The 17,214-nt window shown below is 40.2% G+C and overlaps 2 protein-coding genes across 2 annotated transcripts; one reads left to right on the top strand and one right to left on the bottom strand.

Moving 5' to 3' along the window:
- Nucleotides 1-3,425: 3,425 nt before the first annotated feature.
- LOC137939996 (scarecrow-like protein 18) lies at nt 3,426-4,664 on the top strand. Its single transcript, XM_068784888.1, has one exon. It carries the CDS (start codon nt 3,429-3,431, stop codon nt 4,662-4,664), a length of 1,236 nt encoding a protein of 411 aa, XP_068640989.1. The 5' UTR covers nt 3,426-3,428.
- Nucleotides 4,665-9,092: 4,428 nt separating this feature from the next.
- Nucleotides 9,093-16,827, bottom strand: LOC137941262 (peroxisome biogenesis protein 5-like). Its single transcript, XM_068786592.1, has 14 exons — nt 16,410-16,827; nt 15,262-15,574; nt 14,984-15,177; nt 14,527-14,778; nt 13,155-13,274; nt 12,422-12,541; nt 12,156-12,340; nt 11,717-11,963; nt 11,503-11,587; nt 11,127-11,239; nt 10,242-10,466; nt 9,903-9,968; nt 9,544-9,638; nt 9,093-9,434 (listed from the first exon to the last, which is right to left on the bottom strand). The coding sequence occupies exons 1-14, from the start codon at nt 16,527-16,529 to the stop codon at nt 9,356-9,358; spliced, it is 2,214 nt and encodes a 737-aa protein (XP_068642693.1). The 5' UTR covers nt 16,530-16,827; the 3' UTR covers nt 9,093-9,355.
- Nucleotides 16,828-17,214: the final 387 nt, after the last annotated feature.

Here is a 17,214-nt window from a genome sequence, read left to right as displayed (position 1 = left end):
CAATCAATCGCTTGTCATCTCTTTCGTGTACCCCTTTTTTTTTATGTTTTTGTTTTGTTTTGTTTCCGTCATTCTTCAGGTTTCAGAATTTTAATTTTCATATTCTCTCTGCTTTTTCTCATATTAAGCTGGGTTCCCCTCAGCTTTATTGCGTACACATCATTCTCCCTCTCTCCCTTGGCTCTGTAAGTCGTGGGGTTGAACTGTGAAAGGTTGAAGAAAAGTTCGTAGCTCAATTAATGTCAAGCGAGTGTGTGTACCCAGGACTTTATGTTGATTAGATGGCTCTGGCTCATTAAGAGAATAACAACTGAGAACAGTAAGTTTATTAGAATTTTGTCTAAGTTGTTCATAGCAAACCTAATCAGAAAGGAATAAATGAGCGTCCAGAATTTTCCTGGGTACTGTTTGGGAAGATATTTGCAGGAGGGTCTCGTAGAGATATGGCGTCTTCTTTATTGCCTGTGATTTGCTGCAGGGAGGTGCACGTGGGGCTGAGGAAGAATGACAGTCTTTTGACAGCGAGACATGTTTCTTTTAGGTCGTGACTGGAGCGAAATGGGAAAAAGTGGAAATCGACGTCCTTATTACTTTTGGATTTTCATCTACAGGCCGAATACTACAGCCATTTGTACTTCATACATGTATGAGTTCTGAAGAGAATAATTCTCACGACTTGTCTTTGTACAGAGCATCTTAGGTTTGCTTTTGTGGTTTCGTAAAGGATTCCGGCTTTCGGCACCGGAAGAGGGGAAAAAAGTACCATGGTTTTCCTACAAGTAATTACAGACGTGTCGAGAGAGATTTGATTCGTTGGATGCAATGCGAATGATCACGGAGAGCGTCTTATTTTGAGAGTTGTGAGAGTGGCGGAGGTTGGTTTTCATTGAGAGAAATAAAAAATGCAGTACTGCAGCGATCTGTCACAGAAGAGAGCAGAAGAAAAGAAAGCACAGGGAGATTGGGTTTCCTTGCAAGATACATCTGATTTCTTTTTAACTTTCTTTTTTCTCATTTTAAATTTTTTTAATAATCTATGGTTGCCCTCTCAAAATTCATCTGAGTTCTCCTGTCATCGTTTTTCATCAGATAACATTTGGTTTGGTAGTTGCAGTCATTCATGGCTGCTTTGTGAATTTCCTTTATAGATCCATGTGGGTCTTCTTTTGCTGCTTTCATTACTTGTTGTTTTTACTGCATTTTTAAATCTTTTTGATATTATATTAATGTCAAACCTGACAAATGTTCCAGTGCAACCCCATCTTTTTTTTTTTTCTTCTATCTACGAAGGAGTGGGTTGGAGCAGTTCATTCCTTTGCCATTTGGACTGTAGGAGATTTAGATAGGGAATAACACGAAGTGCGAGATTTTTTTAAATTTTGTTCTTTTATGCTCTGTGGTTTAGTTCTGTTTCTGTTGGCTATAATATATTACAATACAGGTTCTAAGCTCTCGAGTGTGTTTTCTTTACCTGCCTTGAACTCCACTGAGCGCTTCTGCTGAAAATCCTTTCTGTTCATGCGCTTATTTAACACTATCTCCCTCTAGGCGGTTTTTTTCTGGGTTGGGAAGGATGAAGTGATAAGAAGAGTGAGGAGACGATGGACGGAAGGGGCAAGCGTAGGCGATGCAAAGTGGTGGAGTGTGTGGGAGAGATGACAGGCTTGGGATTTGGGAGATAAATACCCAACAAAGGGCGGAAGATTCTCCGTGAAAGGGTGGACTTTTGATCACGTCAAATCGTGAATTTAATGTGATAGGTAAAACACCAAGAGCAGCTTTTTCTTTTTCATCTTCACAGGGCCTTGCTACGATTATTCTCCTTTTTTCTTTTACAGATTTTGTGATTTTTTCTCTTGTTTGTTGCTGCGTGTTCCCATCAACCCCTTCAGTCCTTTTAATTTCTTTTCCTTGGTACTGTTCAGGGATGGGGGGAAGAGAGAGAAGAGATTCCTTTGCACTTTAACGGAGGTCTTTGATCTCCACACGTTACGAAGAGCTTTCAGTAGTTCCAGGGATCGGAGAACCTCAATTAAAAGCGGAGAAGAGATCATTAAATTTTCAAAAGAGAGAGAAAGGAAGTTGTCTGTTTGAAGCTGCCATAATTCCGTCTCTTGTACAGAAGGGCATGGGATCTTAAGACATCTCTCTGTTTGATCCTCTACTGATTTCCACAACCGGGTCTGAAATATCCCAATAGCTAAAAATGGCTTCTCCCCTTAAGTCTGCAATATTCCATTTGTTTGCTAATGGATTGTACACAGATACCTCATTTTTGCATTGATGTGAGTGAACAAAAAGAAAGGATGGATTGAGACGATCGAGTTGGAACTGTTCTAGTTGTTCGTGTTGTTGATACTCATGTCGCTTAAAGAAAGACGAAGCCACGCCCGGAGGTGCGAGGGGTAGGCTGGTGTATTATGAGAGAGAGAAAAGGAGAAGGAAGAGCTTTTAACAGAGAAAAGAGAAGCGTGATTACTTGTTCTAACAGTCTTTTCTTCCCTGACAACGAGAGAGGCAACTGCAAGGAAGTTGCCTGAATTCTGAAAGAAATCAATGAAAAAATCCTACAAGGAGACAAACAAGGATGGCCGGAGTTAGGGCCGTGGCGGGTCTGTGTAGTCTCTATTCAACCATTTGAAGGCTTTGCGTGTGAAGCACCTATCAAAATTCTCCAACTGCTGCAAAAATTGGATCTTCCTAGCCTTTTCTTACCGGTTTTGGTCCATGAAGAGGATCTTCTATTATTATTTTCTTTTAGCTTTTCATATCCTCTGTCTCTGTTTCATGTTTTCTTGCCTCTTTATTTTAATTCATCATCCCAAACAAACACTCAACCTGGCCTTCCCTCCTCCCTCCTGAGACAGCCCCTACCCACATCATTCCACTGATTAAGCCAATACGGTCGCACATCCAATCCTTTCAGCTCTTTAGATTCTTCTGCCTTTCACTTCTTTCTCAAGTATTTTTTTTTTTCAGAAAAGAAGAAATACAATATCAAGATCCACTTCTTCCAAACTCCAAGGCAGGGCAGGCTGAGGGCAACGAAGTCCAAAAAAAAAAAAAAGAATAGATAAGACAAGGGAAGACATGAATGCTAAAAACCCTCTAAAATCTCCGCCCAGAAATTCAAGAGAGAGACAGAGAGAGGCGGTGGTGGATACTGATCACTGAATACTGAATAGTGTTTACATACATGAGCTGCCACTCCTACAACCACTATCACGCTCAGTCCCCCCTCCCTGTATTTGGCAGATGATGTCCTGTCACAGAAGCTGCATTCTCAGATGTTCTATTAAAAGCCAAGGAATGCTAACTTCCCGATTTCTCCACATGTTTTTGTGCCTTCACTCCACATACATCCCATCCTCCTCTTTCGCTGTGGGTTATCCAGACTCTCCTCCAATCTTCCACCTCTCCAGACTCAAATGCTTGGTTCTTTAAATTCCCATGAAGAGGAAGAAGATCCAGATCACTACTACCATCATCTCCGCCACAGAGCCCACAGCTTCGTGCCGCCGGCCAACCACATGCGGCAACTACTCAGCAGCTGCGCCGAGCTGATATCGCAGTCTGATTACGCGGCCGCTGCTAGGGTCATCTCACTCCTCTCCAGCAGCTCCTCGCCTTGTGGGGACTCCACGGACCGATTAGTCCACCAATTCGCAAGAGCTCTCTCTATAAGGCTCAACCGCGTCACTTTCCACAATCTGCTGTCTTCTTCTTCGTCAACATCATCGTCGTCCCTTTCCGTGACCAACAATGAAGCCCTTCAGACGTCTTATCTCTACCTCAACCAGATCACCCCTTTTATCAGATTCTGCCACCTGACCGCCAATCAGGCCATCCTGGAGGCGATCGATGGCCACCAAACCATCCATATTCTAGACTTGGACACAATGCAAGGGGTGCAATGGCCGCCATTAATGCAGGCCATAGCCGAGAGAGGAGAGCCGTCCAACCCGCCCCCCTCCATCCGGATCACTGGGGTAGGCCACGATTTAGAAACCCTTCGCCGTACCGGTGACCGCCTTCAGATATTCGCTCGATCCCTTGGCCTAAATTTCCAGTTCCACCCACTTCATCTTCACACCGAGGACCTCCACATCCAACTGTCCTCCGCCGTGACCATCGTTCCTGGGGAAGCCCTGGCCGTGAACTGTGTTCTTTACCTCCATGAGCTTCTTCGTGATGACACTAGAGATGTGCTACTCTTCCTGAGGGCAATCAAGTCCTTGAATCCAAAAGTTGTGACTGTCGCTGAGAGGGAAGCTAACCACAACCACCCTGTTTTCTTGCAGAGATTCATGGAGGCTTTAGAGCACTACTCAGCTATTTTTTATTCACTTGAAGCTACTTTGCCGCCCACCAGCAGGGAGAGGCTCTCCGTGGAGCAGATATGGTTGGGAAGAGAGGTTATCGATATCATTGCTGCCGAAGGAAACGAGAGGCGGGAAAAACATGAGAGGTTTGAAAGATGGGCTGAGATTCTGCGGAGCTCCGGCTTCTCCAACGTCCCACTAAGCCCTTTCGCCTTGTCGCAAGCCAAGCTGCTGCTCAGGCTGCACTACCCGTCGGAGGGATATCAGCTTCAGCTACTCAGCGATTCCTTGTTCCTAGGTTGGCAAAACAAAGCCCTCTTCTCGGTCTCTTCATGGAACTAAAGCCCTGTTTCGTCTTCATCTCCCCTCCAATATTTTCATTTTTCTGGTTTCCCTTTTTGAGATTGGCAAACAAACCCCACAACAGAACCCATAAGCATCAGCGGAGCCCTAACTCTGATTTACTTGATCGCTAGTACCCTCCTGCGTTTATTCGTTCTTCTCGTGCCAGTTCAATTTGAGATTGCCACAAAAGCCCCCCAAAGAAAAGAGAAGATTCTTGATATTATTGCCTGGCCACTCTCAAACCCTAACCCTAATTTCAGCCATCTCTCTCCTCCTTCCCCGGTATGCATGCATGGATCCTGCAAATGTACGTTGCATGCAAATTTTTGGAAGTTGTAACAGCTATTTGTCTCCACCCTTCATCATTCTTGCGAACCTTCACTTCTTTCAAGTTTTCTTGTTGGATGGGAAATGAAACTAAAATGTTTTATTAGTAAGGGTTGTTGCACCAGTTCTTCGCTACTGTTTTTTTATTTAAATTTTCCTCCTCCTATAGGACTCCTTGTAATTTCTTAAAGATTTCCTGTTCTGCCTTTCTAAAGGCAGCGAGACTCTGCTGTTAAATATTTAATTCATATGTTCCATGAATGGACCAAAACTATTATCTCTTTCATGGTCTTGTCTGTCTTTTGCTTTCTTTTTTCTCGCTTTCTTTCTCTAATTTATGCTAATGGGTGCTTCACTACATTATATAATCATCTCCCTTCTCGTTTCCATGGCTTTTCCTGCTTGGCAATTTGTTTCTTTTTCCTTGTAACCGTATGAGTAGTTTTGAGGATAGCTTTAAATAATCACCTTTGTTCACCACTACGACTGGAAGCAAAAAAGGGACTGGATATAATAAATTTCAATATCAGAGATCGGTTTCTCTTCTGGTATGCTAAAAAAAGCCACCTTATTTGTAAATATTCCTTTGTCTCTTTGCTTCTATACTCGTAGCAGGAGCCTTCTTGTTTTCTGCACCATATGCCCGTATATGCCTGCTGCTGTCTTTGACACTGCCCTATCTATCACATTAATTTCTGCCCTTTGTCCCCTCGGCAAAACCATCAAAACTCTCGATTAGGGTTCTTCTTGCCCACCTTGCCTGCTCCTGCAAATCATCCCTTTCGGAATCCACTCTGCTTGGGATCTCTCATGTCTGCATGATTCCTTGCTCCTGTCTTCCTGAACTCACTCTTCGTAAAAGCATTTCGGTGTACTGAATAAAAAACTACTCCATATGTTAGCTCCGTTCAGGAACTACTTTTTGCTGGTGAGAGCAGTTAGACGCTTCCTTGTGCAATCAAACGGAAACCGAACGATCACCATTTTGTTTTTTTCCTCCATTAAAGAAGAACGATACTCGGACTTTGTTTTAACAAGCTTCGTATTAATTGTCTGTAAATTCCTTTGCCAGTATCGTAATATTAGTCCTCATATAGGAGGCTGATCGGGTGTTTTAAGTTCAAAACATTAGTACACGGCAGATCCAGATCGGCAATGTTCTCCGCTAAATGAAGTGGGATAAAAAGAAAAAAGTGTGGAAACATAAGAAGATGCCGCGGGGACAGAATTTTTTTTTTTTTTTTTACAGCGGTGATGTGCCGAAGGGAGGATCTGTCTCTCCCCATCTCCTTTCTTTCTTATTGCAGTTTTGCAATTTGCATCTATTGACTGACATCGACAAGAGACAAGAGAGAATGGCTCTAACATGACACACGAAACCTAACGCCCACAGCAAGTAAAAGCTAACGAGCTACGGTGGGTGAACTGAACTGAGGTCTGCAAATCTGCTGAGAGGGAAGGCGAGAAAGAAGGACGGAGGGGTGCATTTATTGAGAGAGAGATGACTTGTAGTTTGGTTTTGCTTTTATTGAGGGTATCTTACCTTCTCTCTTCCAGTTTGATTGGCCTAAACACAACTTCTGATCCCTCAGGCAATTATTACAATGATGGGCTGGGTCTGTAATAAGTCCGGATCTGGATATTGAGATTCTCTATTTATGTCTGGGTTTATTTCCATAATCATTGAAAACAGACCTTTGGCTGAGATGATTCAGTGAACTGGTTGTCTCGATTTCACGTTTCCAGTTCGCTCCAGAAAAGCTTTTACGGGAGAGAGAGAAACTCATGTGCGATCCTCTCAAAGGCTTGTTCCTAGGAGAAACCAAAGAAAAATGTTTTCTTTTCTTGTGGCTTCAGTTCCAATAAAAGGAATCAAACGTTTAGCTTTGGTGTGAAATAATCTTCGATCGTTCTTCGTTCTCTTTGCAGTTCCCTCGATACTTAGTGACTAAAGAACATATACTTGCATTTGTGACATCAATGGCGGAAAGAAGAAGAAAGTTCTGAGGGTACTTACAATATAACAAATGGAATTTTGGCATTATAAGGCCTTGATCACTGGTTGGTTAGTCTCATAAGTTAAAACTACCATTGCAGAAATGGTGATTTCCCCTCTTTTGAATCACTAGTGACAACAGTATTCCTCAGAATTGTTCTCTTTATTTAATCTTCTACTTGAAAAAGTATAAAATTGATTTGGAAAAGACCCTTACTCGATGCTATAAAGATCATATAAAGAAAGAAACTAAAACGAGGAAAAACTTAAAGCTTAAACAGTAGCTAATTTATGAATTGCTCTTTCTTCATCTGTTGGAGCTATATATTATGTTAATGAATAAAGAGAAAAAAAAAGATACCTCAGCTCAGTCAGTTCCTTCAGAAAACAAGCACTGGGACAATTACTTAACTAACGTTATCCTCAGTATTAGGTCAACAAAAAGGCTGTCATGATAATAATTCTCATTGGTTTAAGGAATCATTCCCATGTTTGTTCTCACTTTTCCTTAAAAGGTCCAGAAATATATCTTCTCATTCTTCATTTCCTCAGGATCTAAGGCTATAAAACCCTGTTCACTCATGTTTCTTTCTTTGGTCCCATCCAAAAGTTGAACGACATGTGGGCAAAGTACCACAACTATTGGAACAGTTTCTGGCTTTCTGCAGCTGATGGAGGCATCTAAAGGAAACGAGAAACAAGAATGACTTCTGAAAGAGCATAAAAAGAGTGCCCCTCCATCTCCATTTCTGATGCATGTCTTGTTCATTCAATGTTTAGTAGTTGCTGGCCGACGATGAGGAGCATCTAACTTGCAACTGGAGGAGAAGGGCATCTTGTTCTTGCCTATTGAAACAACATGGGAAGCCTTTAAACCCTAAACCCCATCTCTTGGTACCCTATCATCCTTCCATATGTTTTGTTCCCACAAGTCCAACAGTACCAAAAGGGGTTGATGGGAAGTGTCCAAGATGTAAGGCAGAAAGGGATTGAGAAGGGAAATAGTAGAAGCCTCACAGTTCCTCAATCCTTGACTTGCATTTAAAACTTGATAATAGGGCTAGGTAGAGGTGATGTACCACTGGCGACAAGGTCCTAGTTCACAGCTGTGGATGTTGGCAGTTGGCTAGGTCACTGTAACAAAAAGCTTACATGGTAACAATGGACCCTAGAAATGTATAAAATCAAAAAGTTATCATTTGTGATAGATCTTGTCAAAAAAGACATTTTTTTTGGTACATATTCCATCAAATACACATTATCTAAAAGAATGGAATAGAAGGGATTTCTTTTCCTCGGAGAGATGAAAGGTTTGTGTGGAGAGGGTGCAAGTAGGTACCCAACACTAGACTATCATAGACTGACTAAAGGGGATAGTAGGGGTTGTATGGAAGAAAGAAGGGTTGCAGATTGCAGAGTAGTGAAACTTGAAAGTGAGAAAGAGGATAGTTGTGTGGAGGGGGATTTTATGAGGATATAATAAAAGGGAGTACGGTATAGGGCTGCAGGGATGATCACAACTGGAGTGATAGGGCAGGGCCGTGCGAGAGAAGGAAATCAGAGACCATTTTGTATTTATTTTTGTGCAATCTCTCCTTCTCTCTCGTACAGCATCCATCAATATACAATCCAGACAAAATGATTTAGAGACAGAAAGAGAGAGAGTGGAGAAACCTTGTCATGGTCAGAGGTTTCCTCTTCCTCAGTTACTCTCTCAAAAGAGAAGGAGAAAGAAAGAGAAAGATAACAGGGAAAAAAATCCAGATTCTTGAATCGTTTTTTGGGTTTCGATTACACGACGGAAAGAGGAGATCAGTGGGAGATAAAATAGACCTTTAATTCTCCTCTCTCAACCAGAAACGACTAACGTTCGGGTGAAAGTTACTGTAAAAACATTAATTACATTTCCGATGGCTGCATGGGCAGTGATGGATGATGATTCCTCAGAAAAACAAAAGAATCTCTCCTCAGAATACCTACATTGTAAAAGCATTCAAACTTTTCTTTCTTCTCAGAATTTTGACAAAAGAAAGAGTGAGCTAGTCTTTGTTATTATTCCTTTTGTTTAGTATAAGCGCTACCCAAGAAGAAGAAAACGGAAGTAGAAAACAATGCAATCCAACTCAAGCATAGACGAGAACTGTTCGTCACCTCGGTCACTTCACAGTTCTGAAAGCAACATTCCATTTGAAAAAAAAAAAAAAACTGAAACCCTAGGAGAGAGGGTTAGAGGCATAGGGTTTCAGTCCTGAAGGGAATCAAAAAATGGTAAGGAATCCGTAATACGCGAGGAAAGAACAAATGAAAGAAGGGACCCCCTCGCCCTTTATCGATGTGTAGAAATAAATATATACAGATGATCACATCAAAGTGAAAATTCTTTCTGAAGAAGATCAAGATTCCGAGAGTCACAGGCTTCAAACATGTCATTTCGAGAAGCATGCCTGCAGAGAAGGTATGGAGGGTAAGAGGGGAGGCATTGTCTGGTACTTTTTGTTGATATATTAACATTCTAAGAGTACAGAAGAGATCCTCAAAATTCAGGGCACGTACCTAAGAGAAATTTTTAAATAATGCCAGGCATTATCTGCTTTGGGATTCATTGCAAGTGCTCTCACATAGTACCGAATCGATTCTTCATGCATGCCCTGAAATTAACATATATGTAAGGAATCAATATATCTTATCATAATGGGAAAATGCCTCTTTTAAATATGACTAGGTGGAGACCTGACCCTTCCTGAATAAATTAAATGTAAAATAAGGAAGCATGTCAATTTTTTATAGACAAATTAAGTCTTGGCAAGTAGAGACAAAAGCTATACCATGCAAAACCATACAACGGATGCATCAGTGTTACTCATGAGATGCTATGTTAAAAACATGAACTGAAAAAAATCAGTACAACAAACCTGGTTTGCATAACTGATACCCATATTTGCCCATGCTCGTACGTAGTTTGGTTTCAAATCTAATGCCTACAACACCATAAACAATAACATAAAACACTGGAAAAGAATCTGCTGCTCATTCAAAGCACAGATTATAGATATTTGGGGATTAAGATTTTGTGTTTAGAACAGAGGATCAAGAAATATGAAAGAAAGAAAATAAGGCTAAATCGTCAAGTGAAAGAAAAAATAAAAGCTAAAATACCATAGAGAAGACTTGTCTACAATGCACCAATCAAATAATCACAGGTGACACTGACTAAGCCAGATGTTTCATATACATGGAAAGAGAATGAATACCCGTTGATAAGCCAGTATGGCATCAGCACTTTGAACACTGTTTGCTTGTGTTGCACCAAGCTTGTTCCATAGAGAATAATCGTGTGATCTGAGCTGTAATGCAGTCTTGAAGGATGAAATAGCTTTGTCATATTCTCTTGACAAGTTGAATAATACCCCAAGTACAATATGGACATCTGCATCCTCAGGTGACATCTGTGCAGCTTCGTTAAACAGTCTAACAACCTGCAAATCAGAACTTCAAGCATTTAATACATTTTGTGTGTGTGTGTGTGTGTGTGTGCACGCACGTTAGTGGCACAATCAAGAACTACTGGCATTTATATATCTCCAAAGGCTGATCAGAAGGCTGCTAATGTGTGGGCAGCAAATTGAAAAGAACAGACTGACAGGATATGGAGGTAACTAATTTGGTAATTTGAAAAATGTGTATGTGTGTGATAGGCATGGAGTTAGGGACTGCACAGATGGATGCAGCTATAGAGACGATCTTGGGTCTCTCCAGTTCTAGACACAGATATTTCTCCTATGAAAGATATGAGTTTGGCAAGTTTAACATATTTTTATGAATCAAAAGGACATTGGAAATTCTGTTTCGAATTGTGGAAGTTCAAAGCATATTTTTTCCCTTATAATTGAATGTCCTAAAGCGGACTCTTCAATGTTGAAGGCTAACATAGGCATTTTCTTTGCCTTCCTCTTGACAACATGGATCAGACATGACCATTTTCATCTGACAAAGACAACATATTGACCAAACATTATGAAACTTATATTTGTTCTTAGAGGCTGCTCTATTCTAAATAAGATTGTTTGAGTTCAATTTTGATCAAATCCTGCAAAAAGAAGTTTGGACAACAAAAAGAAAATGGGATTTTCTCTTACATCTGGATAATACAGAGGATTCTCAGGTTGCTCGGGTGGCACAATTGTCCCATATTTAGGGTGATGCTGAAGCCATCCATATAGATACTTCAATGCTGCTGCTTGCTCCAATTCTGTGAGTCCTCAAAGAAGGTCAATTTGATGCCAATCTTAAAACTATAAACAAGGACTGAAGCAAAAACTAATTCCTACATTCTTAAGAGCATAGTAAGACAAATCACTCGCAAACACACACTCTAGAAAACTTAAAAATTGCTGAGGTTTAGAAGGTGGCTAGCTAAATGTTGTGAATACAAGAGTTTAGGAGAACTGGAGTTGCCTAAGCAAACTATCCTGAAACAAGAACCCGAACTTGCAAGCAAATGCAGGAACCAACCATTAGTATGACTGACTCCAAGAGCAAGAAGCACTTCCAGGTTTGTGGGATCTACTTCATGTGCTCGCTTCATCGAAGCAATAGCCTACAGCAAAATTGCAATCATTTGTTACAAAAACTACCAGAATTGTTTGACATATTACAAACAAGCAAAGGGATAAAAAGTATCTGAATTTTTAACAGCACAATACTTCAGACAACAATGGAGAATTACCTGTTGATCATCATCATTTTCAGCATGTGTAATACCAAGCAGCCTCCAACCTTCAGCATTCTCAGGATTCTTCAAGACTTCAGCCTCTAAAGCAAGTACTGCTTCACTTAAAAGCCCCTCACGGAAGAGTTCTTGCCCTTCTTTTAATGGATCAGGATGGCCCACGTAAGGGTTCATATCAGAGAAAATATACAGTGTCTTCGAAGAATCTGATCCTCGGTTCGCAGACCACACTTCATCAAGAAAACTGTCATAGAGGGTCATAAGCATTACAAATTTATGACTAAAATATCAACACTTAAATGTAGTGTAATACATGCACCAAGAAGATGCTGCCAATGCTATTACTTTTCTTATGCTTTTTGTGGTTGATCAAACACTTCTCCTTTTATTGAGATAAATATCCCACATTAATTTACTCAAATTTTGCATAACTTACTTGTCCACCCACTTGTCCACTTCACCACGCCCCAGAGTTCCCTCATTGCCCTGCTGTACAAATTCTTCTCCCCAGTCTTGAAGGTGCAACTTAGAGAACTCATCAACCCATGGCTCATCAGCAGGCCCATGATGTAGCTGCTCATTAGTGAACTCATCTGCCCAAGCACTTCCTCCAAAAGCGGACTAAAAAGCAACCAAAATAGTTAGATATCATAAGCAAAACCGACTTCTTTATTGGGTTACAAGAACCAAGTTTAAACATACATTCTCACGTGAATACTGATCAACCCAATCATTTTCTACCCCTGCTGGCTTGATTTGATTATCGTCAACAATAAGTTCACCCCGACTCATCTTTGAGACAAATTGAAGAAACTTTGAGTTCTGTATCAAAGAATGAAGATTAATGTCACACTTTTTGAATTATTGCACAAATGATCGTTAAGGAAGTCAGATAGTACTTTAAAACTGTACCTCCTTATGAGATTGTTTAAAATAAAGAAACCCTTCTCCACTAATTGAGTATACAATTTCATTAGCTTAATTAAGTTCAAATTTCGGATACCAAGGCATGCAAATGATGTGGGCTAAAATCAGGTATAAAATCATGTTCTGGAATAGGTGTGATTGAGGACCAGAAATGTTTTACCAGTTAGAAACATACTGGTCCAATATTTCAACATGAGTCTGAAATTCCATTTTCAGAAACACATTAAGATTGACACATCAGGCCCCAAATTATGACAGCACAGCAATTTTTTTTAAAAATGTATGATGACCATGGACAAAGCCTGTTACTTTTAACACCAGTAAGATTGTAAGGTTAAGAGATTGTTTCCAACTGGACTCCATATCTTTGAGGAATGAGCTAATGCAATCAGTCTTTCATCAAAACTCTATTGCCCATGGTATAGACATAATGATTCAACCAGTCATTCCATGGCAATAGCAAGTACAGTTTGGAAGCCCACAAAAAACTTAACTAGTCAATTCAAACCTTAAATTTTGGGTCATTATTTTTAGATAATGACTCAGCAAGCATATGACTCTGTTCCATCACTAAGTTTGACATGTTCACACCCCTCAGCTGACCCATTGATGCAATTTGAGATTGTTCCTGTAGATGGACCAACAAAAGAATGTCACTTACTATATCTAAAACACCTACTTGACCATATATACATAGTACATAGCACACAAGCAAATGGATATAGTGCATAAAAAGGAGTAGCTCCGACACCTAAATACCAAATGCTTAAAGTATGAGAAATAATTTAGCCATAGGCTTTTCATTTAAACAAGCTGACAGCAGGTCGAATCATAATTGATTGATATGCAAGTTAGGATGTGTTGTAATGTTTGCAGATTAAAAGGCACATCCACAAACTGCAATTTTTAATTTCCTTTTCTCAATTGGTTGCTTCAAGCCAAACCACGTGAGAGAAGGTGATTCAGTCTGACTTATCCCATAATCACTTTGGAAAAAGGACGCTGTATGGTTCCATCTCAAAATTAGCGACATGCAAAGTACAGTTTCTTTGATAGCCTGGACTTCTAAAATATTATATCTACTTCTCCTGAGCTTCCAAGACCGGCTAATGGACAGATTACAATCTGGTTTTGACAACTTAAATGATAGAAATTCTCTTAGGGTCCCATAACTGTTGTTAGAGCAAAGAGAGAGAAAATAGAGAGTTATGTCAACCTGTGAGTCAAGAGACTAGAGTTTGGAAGAAAGAGATGCCAGATGTGGAAAAGAGAGAAAAGAGAGAAAGTTTTGTCAGAAACGGGCTCTTAAGTATAGCTTCTCTAGATCACTGTCATCTACTTTAGGTAATAGTTTAACTTTCAAAGTTACAGAATACCCCTCAATAACATGAATTGAGGGTAAAGCATCATTTAATAAATATTATGGCAACTCAATTCAGTCTACTATTTGCTCTTCAGACAATGTTAATGAAATCAGAACCGTTTTATAAGGATCCCTTAATTCCACAATTGTGGTAACATCAATTATATTGCCCATACTTCAGTTTGGAAAAGAAACTGGATTTTAAAACGCCTGCATCACATCTGTTGGTAATCCTCCAACTTTGTGACACAAGGATACTTCAAAACCTGATGTAGTTTGGCCAATACATTGAAACCCAACTGTCAAAGAAAAAAATAAAAAGAAAACAAAAGTACAATGAATCCTATCTGCAAAATTTCATGTAAGAGCTTTTTTTTAGTACATTGTCAGCATTTGAAGGTGCTGCAGGTTTGACTATTCTGACATATCCATGCACAAAATATATAACTATTTAAAACATGGCAATGACACAGGATATATCACATGTAAAACTTATCCATCAGGGAACAAATTGAACCTGCTCAAATTCAGATGCCCATCCATTAGCACCATGTTGCTGTTGGAATGCTTCAGCCCAAGAGTCAGCATTCTCATGTGGTCCATGCTGATTATATTCAGTAATCCAGTGATCTACAGCATGAGGAGCAGCAGGTTGCACAGCACCTTGGGTCTCATTCCAGTACTCTTCATTCTCTGGGGATTTCCCACGTAAATGTCCTTTCATTTGAAAATTACTATCAATATCCAAGGAATGCAGCAAGGCTTTTACCTGAGAGATACAAATCAAAACAAAAAATATATAACAGGCACCATATTGCAACTGAATTTGGAAAACAAGGAGCAGAAAGAAAAAGGAATAATCAACAGTTATTGCAAGGAAAACAACTAATTTCAGAATTCTTTTCACACATAGGATTTTGAAACTTACAAGCGTCCATTACCTACAGAGAAGTTGTTAATGAAATATGAAATACCTGAGCATCAATAAAATCTTGACTTCTATGTGCAAAAATTTGGCGCGACAAAATGGTGCTACGGTTAACTATTCGTTGTTTATCATCTTCTGACAATCCCAAAACTGGAAGTGATGCAGGTTGAAATGGAACACTGCTACGATCACTGTTTACAAAGGAGTGTAAGAAACTAGATAGCACTCTCTGAGGTGGCCCTGCAAGAAAAAAAAAATTGGAGAGGTTAAATCTAAAACTTTTGAAATGAGGTTTTACAAAACATGGCAAGCGATTAAAAATACCATCCAAAGTAGGTAGGCTGGGGAAACCGACACCCTGACTAAAAATTTGATCAAACTCATCAAACGATGGTTGACTTTGTATTCCTTGAGTGAGAGAAGGATGAATGGATGGTGGCTGATGAAAGTCATCCCAGACACTCTCGAAATCTCCATAGTTGGGAGCACGGACTCTTTGTAAAAATTCAGAGCTTTGGGCATGTGTCTGCTGCTCTGCCTCAGAACCTGGAATGTTCGTCAAGGGATCTATGGGCCTGAAATCTGAAGTACTATCATGCAGTGAAGGTCCCACCACAGGTAGCTCCCGGAAAACTCCCTGCTTAAAATGGTAAAGCTGATTGAGTAGATAAATTATCTCCACACAATGGGTTCTAGAGCAAACAAACACTAATCTAACTGAAATCAACAAAATAAGAAGAGTAATTTCCAGTATAAATCATAAGTGCTGCCACAAGCATTAACAAACAGAATTGAGGCTTCCAGTAAATCAAATCCATATTAACAGAACTGGAATAAAGGAATAAAGTAAGAAAAACAGGATAGTAGCGAGTGCAGAATCAAATTAAATTACTCAATAATTGAAAGTCTCGACACAGCATGAGCAATAACCACCAGTGAACTTCCACTGCACTTAAGCAACATGAAACACAGCGAGAGGTAGAGAGAGGAAAAAAAGGTTAAATTAGAAAGACTGAAAAAAGACGTACGAATAATATGTAATTAACCGAAGAAAGGTCCCATATGCGATTGGCGATCAGAACTACGGCAAGACACGGTATAATTCCCTCAATTCAATCCCACGAACTTAAATTTCTTAGGGTTCAGAGTTAGAGTTGAGACGTGATTTCGATAGAGAGAAGAAATTTGTCAAAGGTATTTTTAAGTTTAACCTATTCCATCCTTTGCAGTCCTCATGAAAACACTCAATGAGATGATTTCTTTTATCACATGATCACGAAAACCGCAGTTTGAGTCCCGAACCAGAGCCACACAAGGAACCAACAAGTCTAAATTTAGCATCAGAAACTCCTCAGACCATCACATAATAGTACAGAACTCAGAAACTCATAGTACCGAAGCATCATGTTTCTCGGTTCAAGTAAATTTGCACATGAAAAAAATAACAAGGAACAAGTGAACAAGAGACACACCTGGGTTTTTGATGCGGATCCCAAGACGGAGTTTGCGAAGGTTCCGAGGGGATTAGAAGAAGATGAAGCACCCGGAACCGAACAGGCGGCTCCACCTGTTACGAGGTCTCTCATGGCCATGTCTTCTCCTGCTTCCTCTCCCACTGATTGATTTGATCAAAACAAGGAAACCTCTGTGCCAAGGAAAAATAAATTCTCTTCCGTTTTGAATTTTCAGTTATTCAGAGGTAAATGGTGACGACAAGCAGAGCAGCTGCCGCCTTGTTGGGCTTCGAGCCAACTCGCGCCTTTTATCTGTTCTCGCGTCCTGAAAGTCCAACGCCAGAATTTGCCAGCGTTCGATTTCTAATCAACTACAGATACGATCTCTTCTCATTGTGTCCTGCCGTTCAGGAGACGACGCTAGAATTTCATAGCGTTCGATTAGTAATTCTACTGCAGAGTCGATCTCTGAGTCTGTCCTGTTGTGCAGGAGACGACGCTATTGACAACACTCGTGCATCGAACCGGTACTCAACCCGGAGGACGCTTCCGGGTTAGGGTAGTATATCCGATCAAAAGTCAAAACTAATTGGAGAGATTACCATAAATAGCATGGGGCAGCCAGGCAGGAGTGTAGAGAACTTTAAATTTTATAAGGTGGGTTCGAGATGGGGATGCACTGGCTCTTTTTCCTCTAATACGTGCACTAACAGGACCTTAAGGTGAAGCACAGTTGGGCTAAAATAAGGTGGATTCGGGTGGATTTCCTCTTTACCCTAACCCGTGTCTACCCTGTTAAAGCTGTGACATTAATTAAAGGTAA

This window comes from Aristolochia californica, unplaced genomic scaffold, assembly GCF_029961685.1.
Source record: "Aristolochia californica isolate CCGP_79_NKW_82.1479 unplaced genomic scaffold, dmAriCali1.0.hap1 SCAF_9, whole genome shotgun sequence".
Lineage (NCBI taxonomy): Eukaryota > Viridiplantae > Streptophyta > Magnoliopsida > Piperales > Aristolochiaceae > Aristolochia > Aristolochia californica.
This window is presented reverse-complemented; position numbering and strand designations above follow the sequence as displayed.

Bases quoted from the DNA above. Each gene is read 5' to 3' on its own strand.
- LOC137939996 (XM_068784888.1), top strand. From the start codon at position 3,429: ATGCTTGGTTCTTTAAATTCCCATGAAGAGGAAGAAGATCCAGATCAC.
- LOC137941262 (XM_068786592.1), bottom strand. From the start codon at position 16,529: ATGGCCATGAGAGACCTCGTAACAGGTGGAGCCGCCTGTTCGGTTCCG. The intron at 15,575-16,409 runs GTGTGTCTCTTG...CATTTTAAGCAG, and splicing joins GATCCGCATCAAAAACCCAG to GGAGTTTTCCGGGAGCTACC. The intron at 11,240-11,502 runs GTTGGTTCCTGC...GAGGACTCACAG, and splicing joins TGGAGTCAGTCATACTAATG to AATTGGAGCAAGCAGCAGCA.